Raw genomic sequence first — 23,689 nt, 5'->3', positions numbered from 1 at the left:
CGTACCATTAAGAATTTGGCCACTGGTATGCCGCACCATCACTCAGTATGTAGCCACTATTAGTGGGCCATTGCTGCCAGATTGCGACGCTGAGCAAGTACATGGTGCTTGTCGGCGTGACAGTGTCTTCGGCTCCGCTGCTTCCTGCAGTTTCTTCCAGCATTCCTGGGCTTCTGGGAATGCGAGGGTGACGTTAAGGCGTCACATCACGCTCCCACAGTTGGCACAAAGCAGCCTGGGGTCTGGGTGCATTTCTCCTGTCGGCAGCAGCTAGATGCCCTTCACAGAGCGGTGCTTGCTGGATTCACCGCCCGGTTCCGGCCCTCCCTGGCTCCTGCTTTCTCCCTAAAGAAAAATAGAGTGACAGCGGTGGAGGCAGCTTAAGGATGTTGGGAGTGGGGCGGGGGGGTTGTTATTGAAGCAGAGAGTACTGGGGGTGGGGTGCGGGGTTGTTAATGATGCTGTGAGTTGTGTGGGGGAGTGTTAGTGATGGGGTGAGTAGTGCAGGTTGTTTTTTGTTAATGGTGCTGGGAGTGAGTAGTGGGGGTGTTGTTAGTGGTGCTGGGAGTGAGTAGTGGGGGTGGTGTTAGTGGTGCTGGGAGTGAGTAGTGGGGGGAGGTGTTAGTGGTGCTGGGAGTGAGTAGTGGGGGCGTTGTTAGTGGTGCTGGGAGTGAGTAGTGGGGGCGTTGTTAGTGGTGCTGGGAGTGAGTAGTGGGGGTGTTGTTAGTGGTGCTGGCAAAGGTGTGTGTGTGTGTGGGGGGGGTTCCCAGGAGGTGTCCCCAGTAGGTGTCCCCAGGGATGTGCAGCCTCTGCTTCCTATAGATGGGCTCTTTGAATATCAGGAGCCAGCAATATTTTCAATATTTCGATGTGATAGGGAGGAGCCAGTCACCAGGAGGGGAAGAGAGTGCAGGAGACAGGGTAACAGAGCAAGGAATGCGGACAGGACTCCCCAGTCTCTCCCTCCCAAACTGTGTGTGATCCTGGAGCCACACTGGACTTCTGGATCAGGCTGCAGGTCAGTCCCTTGCCTTCCATCATTACGCTACACTACAGACACCTGCTGGTTAGTGTCAGACCAAGCCCTCATACAGACTGGGTAGGGGGGGCGCAGAGACTGAGCACAGGGGGCAGTACTCTCACATTTAATATGTTGTATGTATTATTTTAGCTAGTGTACCCTGCACTTAATAGATACAGATCAATGATCCACCTGTAGTGACAGCTGCTCTAATTGTGTCCATCATGCGAAAGATCTGGTGCCAGGCTGATTATTTGCACACTGGCAGACATCTATGGATGGAGAAATAGCGGCACCACGCAACCGACATTGCAAATCTGGCACTGTCTGTGAGCCTAATGAAACTTGCGGACTGGCAGCCAATCAGGAGCCGCCACAGCTCCTGATTGGCTCGCAGACAGCATCTGATTTTAAATGACGGTTGCGCGGTGCAGCTGTCTCGGCATGGATGTCTGCCAGGTAGGACACTAAATACACATAGAGATGAGTGTCCTCTCATCATGTAATCTCTCATCATGAGATTGAGGCTGCTGAAGGGACACAAGGGGGAGGTAAGAGGCTGCAGGGAGAGCTTTACTATAGGGCATAATGTTATAAGGGGCATATATTACTGGGTGGTATAATGTGTACTACAAATTTTGTAAAGGACATTAATGTGTGGCATCACTTTTAAAGGGCATTACTGTGTTTGTGGCATAATGTGTATAAGGGGCATTGCTGTGTGGCATGTGTTATAAGGGGCGCTACTATTGTGTGGCATAATGTGTATAAGGCGCACTACTATTGTGTGGCATAATGTGTAAAAGGGGTACTATGGTGTGGTACACTACATTAATGAAAAGGGTGTGTTAAGGACATGCCCCCATTTGAATGGTTATGCCCCCTTTTCTGGCGCATGCGCGCCTCCGGCACACACATAAGTGCTATCTTAGATTTTCCATACCCCGACTTCAAAATTCCCACTTTGACCACTGCCCCAAAGTATATACCAGCTTTATAATGGGGGTAAGGTGCAATCAGGGAGATTGCTAGACTCTTCAGGGAGTCAGGGGGATTGTCACTATTTCATGGATTCATCCTGACAATCAGGGAAAGTTGGCACAGTATGCTATAAACTTGCACTTTAGGAAATAAACCCCTTAGAGACCTATCCAACTTCAACTTGAATAGAGGCCAGGCAGGCCTCAAGCTGTGGCTGTTACAAGGGAATGATTTCCCATAATGTAGTCCAATAATCTAGTAGGAGTGGATGCTTTTTGGCAGAAGTCAAACCTCCTTCCCCTCCCGCCCCCACCCTCTCTTTTGCCATTCCTCAGTGACTGACAGTCAAGAAGCATTTTGGGAAGATAATGGGGAATGGTGAGTAAGGGTCTGATTCAGAGGCGCTCGCAAAAAGCGAGCACTCGCTCTGAATCAGGGCGGGCGCTTTTTTTTTTGACTGGCCTCCTGGCCACTCGCTAAGCTGTGGATGACCACCTACAGCTTTTGCGCAGTGATGGTCGCGATGGTCGCGATCAACATCGTCAGCCGCCCCGTTTGTATCGAGCCCTGGAGCAAGAGAAATTCTCTCTTGCTACGGGGCTTGCACATGCCGCGCGTGCACAATGCACAACCATCGACCCACTTGCAAGCGCATAGCGCTTGCGAGTGGGTCTGAATCAGGCCCTAAGAACGCAGACGTGTTGTGACCATTTTCGGGGCATGTCGGAGACTGCGACTGCAATCCTCTATACAGGGGCATGACTACTGAACATAAAGCGTGCCAGCATGACACCCCACCTATCCCTTGTCACTCTGGGGACATCCCTTTCCTTTCCATATTCACCTTAACTATACGGTGGTTTCTCACAATATGGAATCTCTGAAGAAATATATCCTCCCTGGGATGACGACGTCTTCAGTCGGTATTCAATATTCATGTAGGTCACATCATCCAGAAGATGCCTGTTTGTTTAGGATTATTAACAAGGTCTTCATCATACAACAGCGGTTCAACCAGACTCATGCCCCCTGTGTAACTTCTTTCCCCCTGCGTCTCTCAGCCACACCATCATCTCACTGCATCGTCTCTTAGCCACACCATCATCTCCCTCCCTGCATTGTCTCTCAGCCACACCATCATATCCTTCCCTGCATCGTCTCTCAGCACACCATCATCTCCCTCCCTGCATCGTCTCTCAGCACACCATCATCTCCCCCCTGCATCGTCTCTCAGCACACCATCATCTCTCTCCCTGCATCATCTCTCAGCACACCATCATCTCCCCCCACGTCACCTCTCAGCACACCATCATATTCCCCGTGTCAACTCGTAGCCTCACCATCACCCCCCCTGCATTATCTCTCAACACACCATCACCTCCCGCGCGGTGTCTCTCAGCACACCTTCACCTCCCCCCTGCGTCATCTCTCAGCCACACCATCACTGCCGCTCCTGCATCAACTCTCAGCACACAATCATCTCCCCACTGCATCATCTCTCAGGACACCATCACCGCCCCCCCGCGTGAACTCTCAGCACACCACTATCATCTCCCTACTGTGTAGTCTCTCAGCACACCATCACCTTCCCCCCTACATCACTTCTCAGCCACACCATCACTCCCCCACATCGTCTCTCAACACACCATCATCTCTCCCATCTCATCTCTCAGCACATTGTCACCTCCACCCCCTGTGTAACCTCTCAGTCACGCAATCAGCTCCCCCCTGCGTAGTCTCTGTCACACCATCTTCCACCTGCATTGTTTCTCAGCACACAGACACACACTGACACAGATACACACACACACTGACACAGAAACACATACACACACGCTGAAACATATACACACACTAGAAAATATGTATAGTTTGAGACTTAAAAGGTGCACTCCAGGGCCTCCTTGGAAAGTAGTTGGAAAGTAGTTACTCCTTAATTATAATTAAAATATAACCTTTATTAACTATTCTATTAAGATCACAGACAAAAATTAAAAAGTAGATAATAAAGCGCTGAAAGAATAGAAATTGTGTATTATTAATAAGATTAAAAAACCATTCTGCTGAGTCACACCTCTATTAATATTAATCACTCTGTATTATTTAAAGTCCTTATATGTCTCTTGGTTAGGGCAGTCTACAGAACCATCTGATGTTTTGTGCTTAGATATTCACCTCAATTTATCCATGTATTATTGATGTGATTCATCAGTATAGTTAAACAGCACTGTCTCCTCTAAAGACAAGTTCATTTATTTGTTGGTGTAATAACAGAGCAATTGTAATATTGTAAACTTATATTGTTTCATTGTTACTGAGGTCCACAGGTGATATTTATATAGCTGTTTCCTTTTCAAGACAGTTTTTAAGGAGATATAGATTAGGATGGGGGGAGATGGTAGGCAAATTAGTTAATAATAATATGACACGAATAAAAGATGTTTTATAACATTCCTCAGTGTTTCTTGTTTATTAATATGTCTCTAACAGTAAAGGATAATATCACACACATATTGTTTCTCCAGTCATTCTCCACATTGACTGGATAGCATCTATTTGTAGCGTGTAATTTCACCTTATATGATGGCAATCTAAGATATAATTAATCTTTCTCAATGTCCCATATCATGCGGTTATTACAGATAAATTTCCCGCTTATATAATGGGTCCCCCTTCCTGTTACTATTATAGGCAGTGTGGGAATGGAGCCGCGGGTCTGACACTGCCCGCAGCTACTGATCCCCTTCCTATCTACGGCTGTTATTGCCATCTGTGAAGGCAGCCTCGTGGATCTATTTATGTCCACTGCAGGTCTGACACTGCCCGCTGCCGCTACTCTTTGAGTCCCGTGTGCTCCGGACTCAGGCGCTATTGTAGCACGCTAATGCAGATAGGTTCGCTGTGCATGTGGACCATCTGTTAGTGACTCAGCAGTGTGCCGATATGTATTTTGCCGAATGTCTGCCTTCCTCAGAGCAAGCCGAGTTGCCGTCCTAGCTGGGTTTAAATACCTCAAACATGGCAACCATTGTTATGGGGTGTGTCAGGGAGTTTTTTACTTTTTTCTTTTAGTTCAGTAACTTATTTTTTACAAATAATAATTGATTAATTAGGGATTAAATTGTATATAATTTAAAATAATATAAGAAACTAATATAATAAGAGTATTGAAATCAGTAATCATATTTAAACTAAACAGTTATTAAAATAAATCTTCATGGCTATTATGTATAAATTTACTTGATATAGTGTTCACATATTGTGAGTAATAATAAAATAAAATGAAAAACATTGTGAAAATATATATTTTTTTAAATTTATACATAATAGTATCTGGCACAGACGGCAGGCAAGTCCAGTCCAGGTCAGGAAGAAGACTGCCTGGGAGAGGCTGGGCACTTCCGCTGCAGCTCTCCCCCTACAGGCAGCCCAGCCAGCAGCAGGCTAGCAGGCACGCTTGCCTGCTTGTTAAAGGAGAGACTCAGGACACAATGGTGGCGGGGGGGAGCGAGATTGCAGATACGATGCCCTGGCCAGCAGTGCCCCCCTCTGCAGGGCCTGCTACTGTACCCAGGGCACGAGCCCCACTGAACCCCCCCCTAGTTACACCACTGGTTCAAATATAATAGGGTGAGAGTTTAAAAATTTTACCGATTAGCAGTAAACGCTCACACTAATACACTGATCGAGTTGGATCTTCAAAATGGGAAAACATCTGGATGAGAGTTTAAATCGTGAGTTTTTTTATCTCTGAAAATCATGTGAGTTTTCATGTTCTCAGAGTCTATTACATTGGCCGAGTTTAAAAAGTGTGAGAGCTTACTGCAACACTCTCACATTTTTTAAACTTTCACCCTATTACATTTGGCCCCAGATGTTAAGACAGACAAAAGGTTGACAGGGACAAAAGGTTGACACACTAATGGTCGACATGTAAGAAGGCTGACATGTGCAAATGGTCTACAGTGTCAAAAGGTCAACATGAAAATGGTTGACAAAGAAATGGTTGACACGTGATTTTTTTTATTTTTAACCCTAATATTCACAATAACCCTCCCCTTCGTGCCTAACCTTTCCTACTGGTGCCTTACCCTAACCGTCGGGGTAAGTGCATAACCTTAACCCCCATGTAAGTGCTTAACCCTAACCCTAAAAAAGCAAATAAATGTGTCAACCAATTTCATGTTGACATTTTGACCCTGTCGACCATTTGTACCCGTCGACGTTCTTCCATGTCGACCTTGTGTGTTGACCTTTTGTCCCTATCAACCTATTATCTCTCTAACATCTGGTGTCTATCTAGACATTGTCGACCTTTTTCATGTAGATCTTTAGTCCGGCATCCATCGGGCGGTATAGACCAAGTTCCAACATGTGGAAATATAAAATAAGAGATTAACTTTTATATAGAGATGTGCAAGGTTCGGTTTTCTGAAACCAAACTCACCCAAATGTTGCATATCTGAGTACTTCCGAGCCCAGGCTTGGGTTTTCCGACCAAACTGGGAATCCAAAAACGAGGTAAAAGAATCATCTTTCCAATGACTGATCTTGCATGTTTTGGATTCGATAAAAGTCCCTCCCTCGTGATTGTGGGCCCCATTTCACACAGGATGTTGGTGGATTAGGATGGGTTGTGGGCTGCAGTACTGTCAGTGTCAGAGAAGGGCTGTGGGATGCAACTAAGTACTGCTGTGGCAGACTGTGAATGGCTGTGGGATGCCTTGAACACTAAGAAGACTGTGTCAGTGAAGGGCTGTGAGGCGCAAGCACTACTGCTGTGGCTGTGTCAGACTGTGAAGGACCTGATTTTCCATGCAATGCTGAATGTATATACCCGAATCTCGGGAATCTACGTGTGTGCAGGACCTGTTCTGTGCATGTGCAGATTGGGTCCTGCATGATCGCATGCAGCCCCTGCTATGCCTCTGCCTGATTGACAGGCAGAGACAATTACAATGGGGTGCGAGGATGGGGAATGCCGCTGTTCCTGGAAACTGGGGTGTGTCACTCCAATTTTCCGGGAGCGACAAGGACAGGATCTGTATCCATGGACTCAGTTTCCTGGGATTGCAAGCTGGCCAGCCTGCGTAAACTGAGGTTTACTCAGCTGGCCGGCGCCATCCACCATTGCGACCGATGGTTCTATACGTGACCTATACATGTACAGATTGCGCAGCCTGATTTGTCTTTCAATGTATATGCAGGACTGCAATGTATGATTGATGAGAGATAGCGGTAGTGGGTGTCTCTATGCTGGCTGTGCAACGGCTTTGCGATTGCATTTATTAGCATATTTTTGCAGCAGACCTCCATGTGTAATTGTAGCTGCGATCGCAATAGTGATCTGTAGTGAATCAGGCCCTTTGTACTAATGCTGCAGCTGCTGCCAGGCAAGATAATACTAGTATGTCAACATCTACTAAAGCCGGTGCTCAATGGCATAGAGGGTTTAAGACAGCGCACCTGAAATCAAAACAATATTTTACAATGTTTAAGAAAAAAAAATCACCTTTAATACTAAAGGGAAAGTTTCCTGCAGCAAAACATAAAATTGCAAACATGCCATACAGCACATGCAGTGGCAAGGATATGCTGACCTTGGCCTTTATTTGTGAGTAGTGGTTCTAAAACTGTTGTCAGTCAGGCATCTTCTTCCGTAATCTCACATGATGATACGACACCTTCTCACTGAGAGGTAAATTTACTAAGAATTGTGTTGGTCCGAAATTGCAATCTCGGGTGATATCACTTTTTTGCTAATGCCGAATTAACTATTATTAAAATCGGGTGTTTTTTTTCATTTATTGTGGATGAAATCTGGTGTCTTAATACAGCAAATTCGTCCATTTTTTTTATACTAGAAATGAATACACCATTTACTGAAATCGGAAGTACTTTTCATTCACTTCAGCCTAATTCGGGAATTTTCCATTAATCATTTTGTTCTATTCGGCCGTTTTTGCTGCCAAATCAGGGACTAAATAGAAGTTGCAAATTCACCACCTCCTGAGCTGCGAGTTTCCATCAAACATACACAGATCAGTGTGATTTGTGTATGTTTAATAATGGAAACTGTGCTTTAAGGGTTAATTTAAATAAAAATCGACGTAGGGTGCCGGGAAACTTTGGGAAATCCCCACGGACCACAGCTAATCAGAGGCCACTTTACATATAGCGGCCGCTCATTGGCTGGTTACACGTAGATCCCAGCCAATGAGCGGCCGCTATATTCACACGTGGGTCCCAGCCAATATTATTGAGATTAATAATACTGTAGGAACAAAAACAGGCCCAAATTACATGATTTTAGCTATTTTTATTATTTTTTTAAAAACAAAATACAGAAACAAAATCAAAACATGTGAGGGTTGTTTTACCAAAACCAAAACACGACGATGAATTAGAACCAAAACACGGTGGTCAGCGCACATCTCTACTTTTATATCTCAAAGCAGGAAATTTAAGGTACAGTATATGAATTAAAATAATATTTTACATGTTCCTCAAAGTAATATGGAAATCACTGAAGTGTTATATTATATGGTAAACTTATTTTTTACATAAAAGAAAGAAATTGGCCATCATGAATTATGAGTAGAGCTTATCTGAGATCTTGAGGAAATAATACCAAATGATTAGTCCTTGGCCAGGGGAGAGTTCATAATATGGTACTCCTGCAATTTGTATGCAGTGGTAGGTCCGACGGTAGTTATGGACGGTACTGCAGAAACTGTGGTGCCTTAACAATAAAAGAAAATAGTATGCGCAAAATACAAACACTGGAGCTATATCAGAGATTACGCTATGCTGATGTTTATGCAAATGGAGCAATTGTTTTCCACTGTGCATTTGTCTGTCTCACTGCGTCAAAGTACATTACCGTAGTCTTTATTTGCAGTGTGATTGACAGTCAGGGAGCATTTGGGAATGGTAACGGGGAGTGTCAGGTAATAACACAGGTGTCTCAGCAGTGTGTCACAGCCTGCATCTGCAATCCACTACGCAAGAAATATGACTCTTCGTCTCAGTTTACAAGGGCATTCTGCACGACCATAGGGCTATTCATTAGTCAAAGGATCTGCAAATGAACTGCGTTTTTGTATGCAATTGCTTGGATTTGTGATGCCGCCAGTGGCCGTATCAATGCAATAGCTGGCAGCTGCGACACTTGCATTTTTTCGCAGAGCAGCTGTGTACAGGATCGCAGCTATGTTGGCAATAGCATACAGCTCTGGATCAGGCACACAGTTACAATTCATTCATACCAATTTAACATACTTGCCTACCCTCCCGGAATGGCTGTGAGGCTCTTGAAAATCAGGTGGTGCTCCTGGGCACCTGGAAAGGTGGACAAGTCTCCCGGAGGCTGGGGTCACCTGGCTGCCTACTTCCCCAGTGAAGTGGGCGGCACAGGCATCCGATGTCGCGTTGAATTGCATCATCTTGGCTCCACCATAGTGGGAGGCTGGACTACGATGATACAATCAAATCATCCTTCTGGAGGAGGCAGCCAAAAGGTCAGCAAGCATGCAATTTGATGAAAGAGGCAGTTAATTAATACATTATCCACAAAGCAAACAAGCCTGCAAAGGCAATAACTGTAAAATAGACTTCCTATAATACTAAGAAAATAGTTCTTAACACACAAGAGAAGCATTCTGTTTCTGAAAAATACTTTGTCAGATTGCACCCACCTTACCATATTGAGTTTAACTGTTATCTTATAGTAAATGTCAGTGAGGGTACTCCATGTGGATATCTGTTATCTGTGATCAAAAATCTCCAGGCATTCCTTGTTATTTCCACTTTCATATACAGGTTGAGTCTCCCATATCCAAATATTCCGAAATACGGAATATTCCCAAATATGGAATTTGCACTCAAGAAACATTACAAAACACGAGTGAGATCAAAATATCCACATACACTGGCCGTTTGAACTTTCTTTGAACTTTTCAAGCTTTTGAATCAGATAATTGTTTATGCGCTTTCTGATACATTTGTATCTATGTAGCTTTTTGCTATGCTAATTCAGCCTGAGTATTTACATACACAGTGTTTGGATTTGTTTCAGCAATTATAATTGCCATATGACAACTTGTATTAGCCATTTGTTTTTATACAACTGCATCCTTATTTTTATTTTGTATTCTTTTTAATATATGTATAGGCTAGCATTTGTTTGTACTAATAACAAAGTGTTAAGTATACTCTCCAGCGCAGAATTTTTTGGCTTTTTATTCATTGCTTTCATGAGGTAAGCAACACCTCCTATTATTCGGCTACAGGAGGGTATTGAGAATTTCCCAGCAAGTGAGGATCAGGCGCTGAGAGTCATTAATTAATTATTTAACTAAAAAACACGGTATAATATTAAAAAAGAATCTTAATTAATGCAAAAAAAAACCTTGTGTTATAGGAAAAAAATGTCATGCTGCATCATGTGGCTCCCTCTGCTGGTGGTGTTGGCTCTTATACTCCTGTACAGATGGTACAGACAGAGTCAGATACTTGAAAACCTCTCAGATAAATATGTCTTCATCACTGGATGTGACTCTGGATTTGGGAACCTGCTGGCGAAGCAGCTGGACAGACGTGGAATGAGGGTTCTGGCTGCCTGTCTGACGGAGACAGGAGCTGAGAACCTGAAGAAGGAGACCTCCAGCAGGCTGCAAACTGTTATACTGGATGTTACTGACAATGAAAGTGTGAGCTCTGCTGCCAAGTGGGTATCAAGTGCTGTTGGAAATACAGGTGATTTTATTTTTATTTTCATTCTTTTTCTAGTCTTATTGTATTCAGCATGAAGTTGTAGAGTAGAGATGTTTGCTCTTTTCAGTGTGAATTTCAGTTAATACTTCTTATCAAGAGTTTCTTCATATTAAATATTATTCTGCTATCTCACTCTACAAAGGTGATGGAGGGTTACAATAAGTTTGTCTGTACAGTGTGAGGAGATGCGAATAGTGTACAGGGGTATTTAGAGTGCATTTTTTGCATTTTTTAATGCACTTTTTATGCCTGTAATTTAACAGTGTATATTACCTGTAATGTGCCCCTTACATCACAAACCTACAGTACATCACTCTAACCATACCGTATCCCATATGCTTATAACTCTCCCCTAGACTAACCTAAATGTACAGTACATTCTAAGTCCTAGGGGCACACTATCAAAAAACACATTTGTGAACAGGGGTTTCAAAAAGAAGCCATCCCTGTGATGTGTTAGAAGTAAAGTGAACACTAATGCAATCACTTCTCCTTCGGGACCCTGCTACTGCGCATATGTATTCTAATGAGAAAATATTGTGGAGTGAAGCTAATAGGCTAATGGCTAACGCAATCTAAAGGCGTCAGCTTCTGGGGCCAAGCTCTAGAACATGCTTGGTAAATTCAGCAACTAAGCAACCACCATAGAAACCTTGAGAGCTTCTTTAGTGGTCAAAAACAGGGGACTGCTGAAAATATCCCTGATATCTGCTGCGATCTCCCCCCTTCCCCCACACACACACTTATATCCAGGAGATGCTTAATATTTGCAGGAACCCTACACAAACAGGTGTGATATTTTGGAAATATTAGTTGATTACTATTCCCCTATACTCTTTATTTTGCTGATCTTTAAAGAGCCATGCAACAGTCTTCTTCAAGCATGGTCACATGAACATATGGTCAAGCTCAATGCCTTGTCTCTGCTATGTTGAAACTGTATCTCTTATCAAAGAAAGTTAAACCATTACTTTTCTGTAATGTAGAAATTTATATCTAGAGTAGTGCAACCAACTGACATAGATTTTTCTCAGTCTATTGTTGCAACTATGCACTTCCTACTATGGGTTCAATCCAATTAGCTGTGAAGCCTGTCAGTTGACCTTGCCATGGTGTTAAAACGGAGGAGGATTTAACCCCCTATTGTTCCACAGCACACTGAATAGTACTTGCAACAATATATGAAGACTATATGGTCATAGAAATTCAGAGATATTAGTTGCATGCATTTGCAAATACATGGAAAGCTGCTAGGCCTCGTCACGGCTTCTCTGTCACTAGCAGCCCCTAACATTAGGAGGTTCACGTCCGGGGTGCAGTGCACCCCGAAAAATGTCCAGCCCAGGACCCACCCAGGGCATCACACGAAAAATGGAAAAAGAGTGACAGTGCAGTGTAAAGTATAGATGTGTAAGACTAATTAATGAGTGTTGAAAAAAGGGGTTAAAATATATGTTAAATATTACATGAAAAAAATACAAACATAATAATATGTGATGTAAAAAGCAACTACGGTATGTGTATTAAGTGATGATGCCATGAGGGGGCCCAGCCAGACCAGCCCCGGGGGCCTTATGCCCGAATGCTCACCCCAAATGTAAATTATACCAATTATAAGGCCTCATGATAAAGGCACATATAAATTTTGGCAAATGTAAGGCCTCCTGATAAAGGCACACACATAAATGCATCCACATTGAGAGCCAGCTTACCTGGGAGTCACCCCTGGGAACTCCAACTAGCACTACTAGAACCAGCATGTCCTACTAATGCTGGGTTCTTCATGCAACTCATACCAAACAAACAAAAATGGCAGCTGCTCAATCAATATAGCAGTACTAATCAGGTGCATGAAAGGGAGGGGTCATACTAATTAGAAAAAGGAGGGGGATTTAACCCCCTATTGTTCCTCAGTACACTGAATAGTACTTGCAACAATATATGAAGACTATATGGTCATAGAAATTCAGAGATATTAGTTGCATGCATTTGCAAATACATGGAAAGTTGCTAGGCCTCGTCACGGCTTCTCTGTCACTAGCAGTCCTTAACATTAGGAGGTTCACGTCCGGGGTGCAGTGCACCCCGAAACATGTCCTGCCCAGGACCCCTCCAGAATGCCCTGGGGGATCCTGGGCTGGACGTTTTTCGGGGTGCACTGGGGTGACTCCCAGGTAAGCTGGCTCTCAATGTGGATGCATTTATGTATGTGTCTTTATCAGGAGGCCTTACATTTGACAAAATTTATATGTGCCTTTATCATGAGGCCTTACAATTGGTAAATTTTACATTTGGGGTGAGCGTTTGGGCGTAAGGCCCCCGGGGCTGGTCTGGCTGGGCCCCCTCATGGCATCACCACTTAATACACATAGTTGCTTTTTACATCACATATTATGTTTGCATTTTTTTCATGTAATATTTCACATATATTTTAACCCCCTTTTTTCAACACTCATTAATTAGTCTTACACATCTATTATTTACACTGCACTGTCACTCTTTTTCCATTTTTCGTGTGGCCCTGGGGGGTTCCTGGTCTGGACATTTTTCGGGGTGTACTGTGCCCCGGACGTGAACCTCCTAATGTTAGGGACTGCTAGTGACAGAGAAGCCGTGACGTGGCCTAGCAGCTTTCCATGTACTTGCAAATGCATGCAACTAATATTTCTGAATTTCTATGACCATGTAGTCTTCATATATTGTTGCAAGTACTGTTCAGTGTGTTGAGGAACAATAGGGGGTTAAATCCCCCTCCTTTTTCTACTTAGTATGACCCCTCCCTTTCATGCACCTGATTAGTACTGCTATATTGATTGAGCAGCTGCCATTATTGTTTGCATGGTGTTAAAACGTCAGGAACGGCACAGCATCTCGTACCCCTTGTGACCCGCTTTCAGCCTAAATTAGCTAATTTTTGCTCACAGCCCCATGGGGCTGCAAGCAGAATTGAGCAGATACAGGCTGCCGTAAGGTACCCGCTATTCGATTGACCCCTTAAGTGTCAAATCCATTAACCTATTTATGAGCTTCAATCCCATTTTTTTTTAAATCATATTAATATATTTTCATTGATCTGGTTTTCACAAGAACATAAATATACTGTAAGTAGTTTCAGAAGATTTTTCCACAAAGCGTAACTATTCTGCAAAAGAGGGCATATTGGATTTTTAATGATTCAGCATCCCTTTCAACATAGTATCGAGGCAGGAGGTGTGACAACATTATTGAGGTAGCATGGCATGATTGTGAAGCTAGCTTCCTGATCACTGCTGGTCACAGCCACCGACACACAGCAGCAGCAGCTGCGGCTATCTGCAGCTGAAGCTGCTGCTTCAATGGATGTCACAGCTGCCCTTGCAGCCATGCTGGGAATGGGGTGCCGCCAGGTGCCCGATCACTATGGCCAGCAGTGATCGGGACACAAAGGAGGGGGAGCCACGAGTGCAGGGTGACCAAGAGGTCCCTCTGATATAGGCGACTGCGGAAAGATTAGCTTCCAGCAGCTTCCTAGTGGCCATTGTCACATTCCAACATCAATATTGATTATTATTTTATGCAGTACTGTTGTCAGTGGGGACTTTTATACACTGTGAAAGTGGGTCATGACAGGGTGAAAACACACAGAATCAAGATTATATAAACAAATAGTTTATTGATAAACTATATATATATATATATATATATATATATACAGATGTTTATATAGACAGATTTACAAAATATATACTTAGCTAAGGTTAGCTTCAATGCAGTGCATATACATCAGCTTCTTCATTCTTGTGGAGCCCCTTCTGTCATAAACCGTCGCCAAGATTGAAGATTGTGGATACTCGACACACCATTTATCCATATAGGCTCCAGTCACAAAAGCTAACGTGTCATATGAATTCACCTTTTATCTACTTGAAATTAAGGGAGGTGTCTCCCAAGAATACTGTACATATGGTAATACTACTTTTATTAGCAGCAGGGGGCAGTATTGCCTCAATTAAGAATAATACATATAATTTCTGTGTGTATAAATATCAAGGCCACTGACCATATTATTATTATCAAAACTATCTTATTCAATATATTTTGTTAAGCCCTAATAACAACTTGTATGCACATGTCACTTCATGACCTGCATGTATTTGAACAACAATAACTTAGAGCAAAATATTTGACAACAGAAAAACTTGAACAACAGATGAATTTGGGACAAGGGTCACACTAACACTACTGGTTACACAGTGCCCACACAATTATACCTTGTTTTTACCTAGAAAACTTTGTAGTTTTAGAAAACACAATTAGGCTTTTTGTTCATTCTAATGCTGCCCATCCACTTAACGATGCAGGGGATGATGGCATGATTACGATGCCATCGTCTCCCGCGGGGTGAACTGCATACTCTGAACATTCAGATGTTCAGTGTATGCAGATCAATCATCCCCGTCATGTTCGGGCGATGATTGATGTTAAAAACGACCAGCGTGCGCGCGCTTCGCTCATCGTTTTTTAACCTGTTACTGCCCGATTTGCGGGCGATTACCAAGTGATTGAATGATAACGACCGTCGTTATCGCTCCATCGCTAGGTATAATCGCCTAGTGGATGGGCACCTTAGCACATCAAATGAAACTAAAATGGCCAAAAAATGTAAAGAACGTGAACCAAAAGCAAAATTGAGAAATTACCAGGCACCCACTGGGCCAGTTCAAGTGTGGCTGCAGTGGAGGAACTAGGTAGGTGCAAGCTTCAAGAAATGCAGCTTTAAGTGAACTTGTTAACTTTTCATATTGGTGATTCTATTTACCAAATCTTACTTTATGTATTGCAGGGCTCTGGGGCTTGGTGAATAATGCTGGGTTTGGGTTTTGCGTAGCCCCTAATGAGTGGCAAAAAGTTGAAGATTTTTCCAAGGTTTTGAATGTGAATTTGCTCGGTACGATCAACGTGACGCTGCACCTGCTCCATCTTGTCCGAAAAGCCCGGGGACGTATTGTTAATGTATCCAGTGCTGCTGGAAGATTAGCCATAATTGGTGGAGGCTATAGTCCATCTAAGTATGGTGTGGAGGCCTTCTCAGACAGTCTAAGGTCAGTCACCATAATCTAAACTACTGGTAAGTGATGTGTATGTGTACCATATGTGATTGTGGTTTACAGGCAGAATGCAGCAAAACATACACTCCAGGAAATTAGAATACATACATTTAACATTGCTAATAGTGATTTATTTTACTTTGTTCCCAACACATCCACAACTATGGGCCTGAATTAGAGAAGCACACATCTTTTGCTGCATCTTTATGCTAATGCCTCAACCAATGATCTTTCTACTTAGACGCCCACAGGCAGCGGCGCTGATACTTCTTAGATGCACCATTGGTGGTAACAGTGAAGCTCACATCCAGGGGCTGGCTGGCAACTTTTAGCCTGGGGGTGGAGGGAATGCAATCAATTGGCCCCAGCTTTTCTACCAGCCCCTCCTGCATATCTCCCTATTTGCCACCTCCATAATTGTCTCACAGAGTCCTCCCTGCATATATTCTTGATTGCCCATCCATAGCTGTCTCTTATTACCTCCTCCATAGCTCTCTCTTGCTGCCAGTTCCTTCCATATAACACTGAGCCACTCTAACCTCACAGCTCACTCACTGTCTCATAAATTCCCCAAGTTTTGCCAGCAGACCCTGGTATAGGTCATACAATTTTGGCTTAGTAATACTGAGATCTTTAAATTAAAATGTATCAGCATTTGTAAGCAAACACTAGATATAATTTTGTGGAACCAGATGATTTAAATGCCTATTATATTAAAATACGCATTCAAACCTCCAAAAACAACTGTTTTCAAAGGGTTTGTGTCAGTGGCGTAGCTAGCTTTTTCTAGAAGAGAAGTGAAGATGGAAAAATAGGTGCCTAGGCCCATCTAGACTATCATATAATGGTGGTACATTCTCAATATAATACCAGTGATTGCATTTACTCATTATAGTGCATATTGTACTAAATATAGGAGATGAAGGACAAAATAAGTGAAATCCACAGGAGGGCCCTGCAGCCAGTACGATGAGGAGCTCGCTTTGTCTCCTCATCCAATTGCTGTCAGTGCAGTAGACAGCTCATCAAAGAGAAGGAGGCGAATGGCTTTGGCACCCGCCTTTCTCCTCCTGTGTTTCAGCACCAGCATAAGACCGTCTCAGCACATAGCACTTAGAGGCCTCTATATACTGTATAATGTTTTGTAGCCATTCAGGGAAAACTTATCTGTCCAGTGACGTCTTCCAATAAATGGCCCCTCCGTAATCCCAGCAAGCAGCACAAAGACTGTACTATCGGTAGTCCAGTAAGTCTTCTTCACACTGCTGTGCATGCGCTGACAGTGTGTTTGTGCTTCAGCATTTGCTCACGTCACAGGGCTGACGTGAGACAATGAAGGAGCAGGAGCAGTGATCTACCTGTACACTGCTCCTCTCCCTTTCCTGAGGTATGATTTACATCACCTGATTGTGAAATTATATTGAGAAGCAAAACGAAAGCATGATATTTCTGTTCTTCTCTGAATTGCTGTCTCCATAGTAGTGTATGAGAAAGTGATATTTACACTAATTAGGGGCACTGTTGGAGAAATCTGAGATTTCTCCATGGCAACCCCCATCTGTGAATGAAGCGAAGCTGTGAAAAACCTGTTATCACAGTGGGAGAGTGATACAGGACTTTTCTCTGCTGCATGAATAGGCCCCTCAGAGTAATCTCTGCAGCTCTCAGATGGTAGCCCATGGGTGACTGGCCCAGGTGGAGGGACCAGCCACCATATGTATGCAGGATGGGCATCAGTAGTGTTTATTGTGCTGCCCAATTTAAGATTCACAGTTGCTGCCAATCTGGAATTAACAGCTGTCTGTATTTTGCCATTTTCAGTAGCAGAGCCATTTACCAAGAGACTAAAGCCGCGTACATACTAGCCAATATTATGATTGATTCAGCGATAACAATATTGTTATCATTCGATCATTCACAATAACGGCCAGTGTGTATGTCATCAACGACCATCATTGCGCACTCCCGCTGGTCATTGATGACATTGTTCATCGCCCGAACCTGCAGTCCAACCTGGTGATATCGTCAGGTTGTGCAGGTTAGGGGATGAGGGAGGGTACCGGCACTGAACGATATCGTTAACATTTATCGTTCGGTGTGTGTACTCAGTGTCTTTAACGACATTGAGCACTCCACTACCGGGAAACCACTAAACTATATCGTTCAGTGAGGATATGGTTTAGTGTGTACAGGCCTTAAGGCAGCAGATACAGTATCTCTAGTCCAACTCTTAACACATGCAAAATTAGTCACCATAACTGTCTATTGGGACTACAAAAAAAGACACATTTACCAGGCTCTGAAAAGCTTAGCATTTCCAAAGCAGTAACTCTCAATTATCCTTTTCTTTATTACATGTAGCACAATTCTTCTACTATTTGTTGATTTACAGAAGCAATCAATTTGAGCATGCTCTGGAAACCCCAGACAACGTCGAGTAGTAGTTTCTACACAGTACACAGGGGTGGAAGAGAGGGTGGGTGCTGCCAGAGTGGAAACTACTCTAGTTATTGGCTACACAGCTTGGACCTGGTCACCTTATGAAAGGGAAGCCGACAGTTCCCTTCAAACTTGTGCTCTACTGAATAGATGAAAGGGCTAAGTGGAGATGCCTGAAGATATTTTAAAAAAAGTTACCTAAATTTGAGAAGAGTAAACCGATTCCATTGTGTTAGTTGGTGGGAACATGTTATGTTTATCAGTAGTGTAACTAGGGTATTTGGAAACCAGGGCAATTTTAAAAAAGGAGCCTCCTATGTGCGCGCACCGAATGTATACATGCCAAAAAATGGGTATGGCCACTGGAAAATGAGGCATGTCAACATGACACACATCCCTTTCTCGTCAATCTGGGAACATTCTTTTCCATTCCATATGCACCTTAATGCAGTGCCCCTTATACTGTCCCCCCTATGCAGTGCCCCCAGTAGTGGTCCCCCTTATGCAGGCCCCCAGTAGTGCCCCTTATACAGTACCCCCAGTATGCAATGCCCCCAGTAGTGGTCCCACTTATGCATGCCTCCATTAGTGCCCCTTATACAGTACCCCAGTAGTGGTTCCTCTTATGCAGGCCCCCCCATTAGTGTCCAGTGCCCCCAGGAGTGTTCCCCCTTATGCAGCCAGTCCCCCATTAGTGCCCCTTACACAGTGCCCCCCCATTAGTGGCCCCCCTTATGCAGGCCCCCATTAGTGTCCAGTGCCCCAGTAGTGATCCCCCTTATACAGCCAGGCCCCCATTAGTGCCCCTTACACAGTGCCCCCCAAGTAGTGGTCCCCCTTATGCAGGCCCCCATTAGTGTCCAGTGCCCCAGTAGTGATCCCCCTTATGCAACCAGGCCCCCATTAGTGCACCTTACACAGTGCCCCCCCAGTAGTGGTCCCCCTTATGCAGGCCCCTAGTAGTTATCACACACAAACATACACACACAATACATAAAAAACAGGCTCACCTGAATCCCCGCTCCTGTCGCTGCTCCTCGGTCTCCGTCCTCCCGCTCTGTCCTGCTCTGCATTATGGGAGAGATGTCATGACGTCTCTCCCATTACCCACTGCAGGAGCTGGAAGTTGGAGCTCATGAGTGAGCTCCAGCCTGGCTCTGGCAGCGGGCACAGCAGCCAATGAGAGTCTGTCTGACTTTCATTGACTGCTAACACACACAACGTCACCAGGTAGTACAAGCACCAATGTGTGTGTAAATGTGTAGTGTGACCGCACTCTCTGCGGTCTGCACTACATTGGCTGACTAGGGCGTACCTGTACCATGGCCAGCTGCGCCATCCCACGCCGTAGGTCCCATGGCACCCACGGGCACGAGCTCCGGCTGTCCTGGCCTAGTTACGCCATTGATGTTTATACTAATGTCTTTTTACTGACAGCTGCTTTTCTGAAACTTTAACTAAACTTAAAGCCCAAGTTAACAAAGCAGTTATCAAACTCACACCATAGTGGCCATACCAAAAAGTAATTGTAATCTACTGTAAAGAAAGACTGGTATGACAAAAAGTTTGAGGTCATGGAGCAGAGCCAGTTCAATTGAATTTCTAGCTGGCGCTGTTAGTTTGAGCAATGCCTGTGCTAAGAAGGGTAATAGTTGATATATTAATAGAAAACATTTCAAAGTAACAATCACTCCCACCCTTTTTTCTCCTCTACATCCCCAACAATTAACCGCTTCCCCCAGAACAGTAACTGCACAAGAGAAAAGGATCCATCCATACATCCAGCTTTCATAGTAACAGTTTATTTATCTTTTTCTTTCCAGAAGGGAACAGCGTGACTTCGGGGTAAAAGTCTCAATGATAGAACCTGGTGCATTTCAAACAATGATGACTTGCTCATCTGATGCTCATACAAATAATTTGAAACGTCTATGGGACAATCTCCCTACTACAGTGAAGGAGAATTATGGTGAACACTACTATGAATATTGTAAGTTATTGTGTTATTCATATTATTCTTTATTTGGAGGGTACAACAAGGTGCATACAAAATCGTCGTTGCAGGTCCTAAAGGGAAATCAAACATACAAATTAGGCATTGCAGGACAAAGTGCATACAAAACTACAAAACCGTAAATACCTATAAAAGTACGTTACAGACATACTGTAGTAGTATGACAAAAAATAATATAGATAGATATATGTAGTTTGTGGAAAATCAGCCCTGGCTGAATCGATACCCTAGTTCTTGGCTACAGTGGAGGGTTTCAGAGCCACTGATGGCAATGGAAATACCATGAGGGGGGGGGGGGGGGGGTGATGATGTAACTAAGGAAAGAAAGCATACTCAAGGGAAAAGGGACCTGCTCATGAGAGCTTACAATCCGTAGGAGAGAAGTAGTCACACAGAAGAGTTGAGTCAGTGTGTGGGGGCAAAGTGTTAGGGCAAGTTAGAGAGGTAGAAGCCTTTGATAAAGAGATGGGTTTTGATAATTTGTTTGAAGATATGGGGACAGGTGGCAATAGGAGGGTGAGTGATAAGAAGAGTGAGTAAGTTCCAGTGTTTGGAAATTGGGAGTAAGATAAAAGGTGGGAGTGAGAAGAGGTGATCAGTGGGAAGGAGAACCAGTGGTCATTGTCAGAGCGAGGAGAGCAGACAGGAGAGTGGAGTTTAGTATATTGTCTTATAACCAATGCAAGAAAATGGCACCGATGATCCCATTTGAATGTATATATCTCTGATTTATTTTTTTCTTAAGTATATAACAGCTACATAATTGTTGTAAGGTGCAATCAGGGAGATTGCTAGACTCCTCAGGGCATCAGGGAGATTTCCACTGTTTCAGGGAGTCTCCCTAACAATGAGGGATAGTTGAATATGTTGCATATAGATTATTATTATTACTCTAAAACTTGGGGGGGGGGAAATCACCTGCTGAGCCACCCTGAAGCACATAGATCAGTGCCTCCAGACATCATCACGCCCCCTGTATGGAGGCACTACTAGGGGTATATGTACTAAACCTTGAAGAGAGATAAAGTGGAGAGAGATAAAGTACTAACCAATCAACTCATAACTGTTATTTTTCAAGCACAACCTGTAAAATGACAGTTAGGAGCTGATTGGTTGGTACGTTATCTATCTCCAAGGCTTAGTGAATAGACCCCAAAATACCAATCAATCAGCTCCTGTCACTTTACAGGCTGTGTTTGAAAAAATGACAGTTAGGAGCTGGTTGGTTAATACGCTGGTCCCCATTTATCAACAAAGCATTACACTTTAGCGCTTACTAAAGGGGTTATGTCCTCGTTTCTGGCTTTAACAAACAGCTGTAATCTAAGAATACAGCTATTTGCCACAGCATCATTCTCGCTATCTTCCCTATTCAGCGAAGGCTTCCATGCACATGCACAGACGGACCACTGCGCATGCGCATTACGCCGGAGCCCTGTCACTGGCAGCGTTAGGCTGCCAGCAGCCCAGCGGAGCACCTCGCAGAGGAGGACTTCATTGGACTTTGCGGGAGGTTGCCGGAAGAGTAAGTATTGGCACATACTAGTGGATTCTATGTTTGTATCACAGTGATACTGAATGAAAAATTCCTCTGGTACTGTATTTGCCTTCATGTAAGTGTTGCTATGGGGGTGTTGGTCTATTTACATATGTAATGCTCCCCTTCCACATCTCCTTAAGTTTACATTACCCCACATGCAAATGCAATCTTTCCCTGACCCCAGATTATTTACCTTTAATCTGTGTTTGTAAATGTATGTAATTTAGATTTCACAGTTTAAATAGGTGCATGTTTTCAAGAAAGACAGACTATAACCCAAGGTAATAAGGAAGCCTATTATATCCACCTTTACTATTGAAATATAGGTAAATTTCAGCTTCTCCATTTTTGTTTAAGCAACCCTACTATAACATCATTGTCTGTTCCTAAATCCACCTATATACTCTTTGAGTCTGATAACTGGTGGAGAGCAGAACTGGTCCATAACAAGCAGCCATTGAGGAATTAGCTATTACTATCCAGGAGCTGCTACAGCAGCGTGACCACACATATACCCAAAAGTGAGCAATTTCAGTTGCCAGTACTGGAGCATGGTGGTAAGAGCGACTTCACCTCTTACAACGAAGGTGGTTACTGGCAGTGAAATGGAATCCCTATACCCTACAGGTGGCAAAGTAAGCCCACTGGGGATGCTCAAGTATAGTGACCCCTAAACCGGTTGGCAGAGTATGTCCATCAGGTCACAGATTGGTTGTTATGGGCAGCATAATTGCCTTACATCACTGAGGTCCTGAATTCAATTCCTTACTAAGACCCAATCTGTGTGGAGATCGTATGGATTTCCTCTGTGTCCTTTGGCTTCTTGCTATACTCCAAAAACTAGAAAGCTAATTGGCTTCTGACGACAAAAAAATGAACCCTGTGTATGTTTGTATCCATGAGGTAGGGAATATAATCAATATGTTCCATTGAGAGAAAAAAAATGTGAATGACCAAATATTCTTTGTAAAGCACTGTGTAATTTGTGTGCACAATATAAATAACTGTTATTACATAATGATATTTTTAAAGTTATATAATGCTTGAACTCTTGTGCCTGGTGTACTTGCAGATATAAACCTACTGCAAAATTTCCTGAGAACAGCCAGCCCAGAAGTTTACAAAGTGACAAACTGCATGGAACATGCTCTGACTGCTATCTACCCCTGGACAAGATACTCTCCTGGTTGGGACTGCAAGCTCATCTACCTCCCTCTGTCCTACCTCCCTACTGTCATATCTGACTATGTGCTGTGTTACATAGCACCCAAACCAGCTTGTATACGTAAGTGATTGTCATCAGAACACACTACAACAATGTGATGTATCCTATTACAGTACGTATAAATAGTATTTTAGTAACCAACTAAAAGTTGATAATTTCAGAAAAAATCAGTGCAACAATGTTTATCATTCATTGTATGTATAATGCTGACTTTTAATTTACTATGAATTAATCTGAAATATTCAATAAAAATAAAAATGCATTTCTGTTTATGACCCTGATATACAGTATCAATGATGACCCCATCTCACCAGATCAACAGATCCGCGGCCACTGCATTTCCTCCCACTAATGGAATGGCCAAGCAACAGTAGAAATAAAATGGTTAGCAGTTTCCAGGTTCTCAGAAATGCCTTGGAAAAATTAATCTTTATTGATAACAATCTAAACTATGGTGGCAAAGAGAAGGTGCCCAGAATTGGCGAGTTACCACTTACGCTGTGTGTCCATACAGCAATGGGTATTAAAGGGACTGAATTTCTACCTAATGACATACCACAATGAATTTGATTTTGTGCATTAAGATTTGAACCCCTTCAACACTAAA

At 43.4% G+C, this 23,689-nt stretch overlaps 1 protein-coding gene across 2 annotated transcripts in view; it reads left to right on the top strand.

Moving 5' to 3' along the window:
• LOC148523556 (retinol dehydrogenase 7-like) overlaps window positions 1-23,465 on the top strand; it is a 66,209-nt gene extending 42,744 nt beyond the window's left edge. The window contains exons 2-6 of one of the 2 annotated variants that reach the window (XM_088473176.1): window positions 10,425-10,759; window positions 15,600-15,858; window positions 20,127-20,293; window positions 22,930-23,142; window positions 23,371-23,465. In XM_088473176.1, the coding sequence (XP_088329302.1) occupies window positions 10,432-10,759; window positions 15,600-15,858; window positions 20,127-20,293; window positions 22,930-23,142; window positions 23,371-23,456 (1,053 nt within the window). In that variant the 5' untranslated portion in view covers window positions 10,425-10,431 and the 3' untranslated portion in view covers window positions 23,457-23,465. Of the gene's footprint in view, window positions 1-10,424; window positions 10,760-15,599; window positions 15,859-20,126; window positions 20,294-22,929; window positions 23,286-23,370 lie in introns of those variants that run through there. The other variant, XM_088473177.1, reaches the window with a different exon arrangement.
• The last annotated feature ends 224 nt before the right edge of the window (window positions 23,466-23,689 follow it).

This window comes from Taudactylus pleione, unplaced genomic scaffold (genome assembly GCF_031769625.1).
Source record: "Taudactylus pleione unplaced genomic scaffold, aTauple2 ptg000130l, whole genome shotgun sequence".
In the NCBI taxonomy this organism is placed as follows: Eukaryota; Metazoa; Chordata; class Amphibia; order Anura; family Myobatrachidae; genus Taudactylus; species Taudactylus pleione.
Note: the sequence above shows the minus strand (reverse complement) of the source record. Positions and strands in the feature narration are given on the sequence as shown.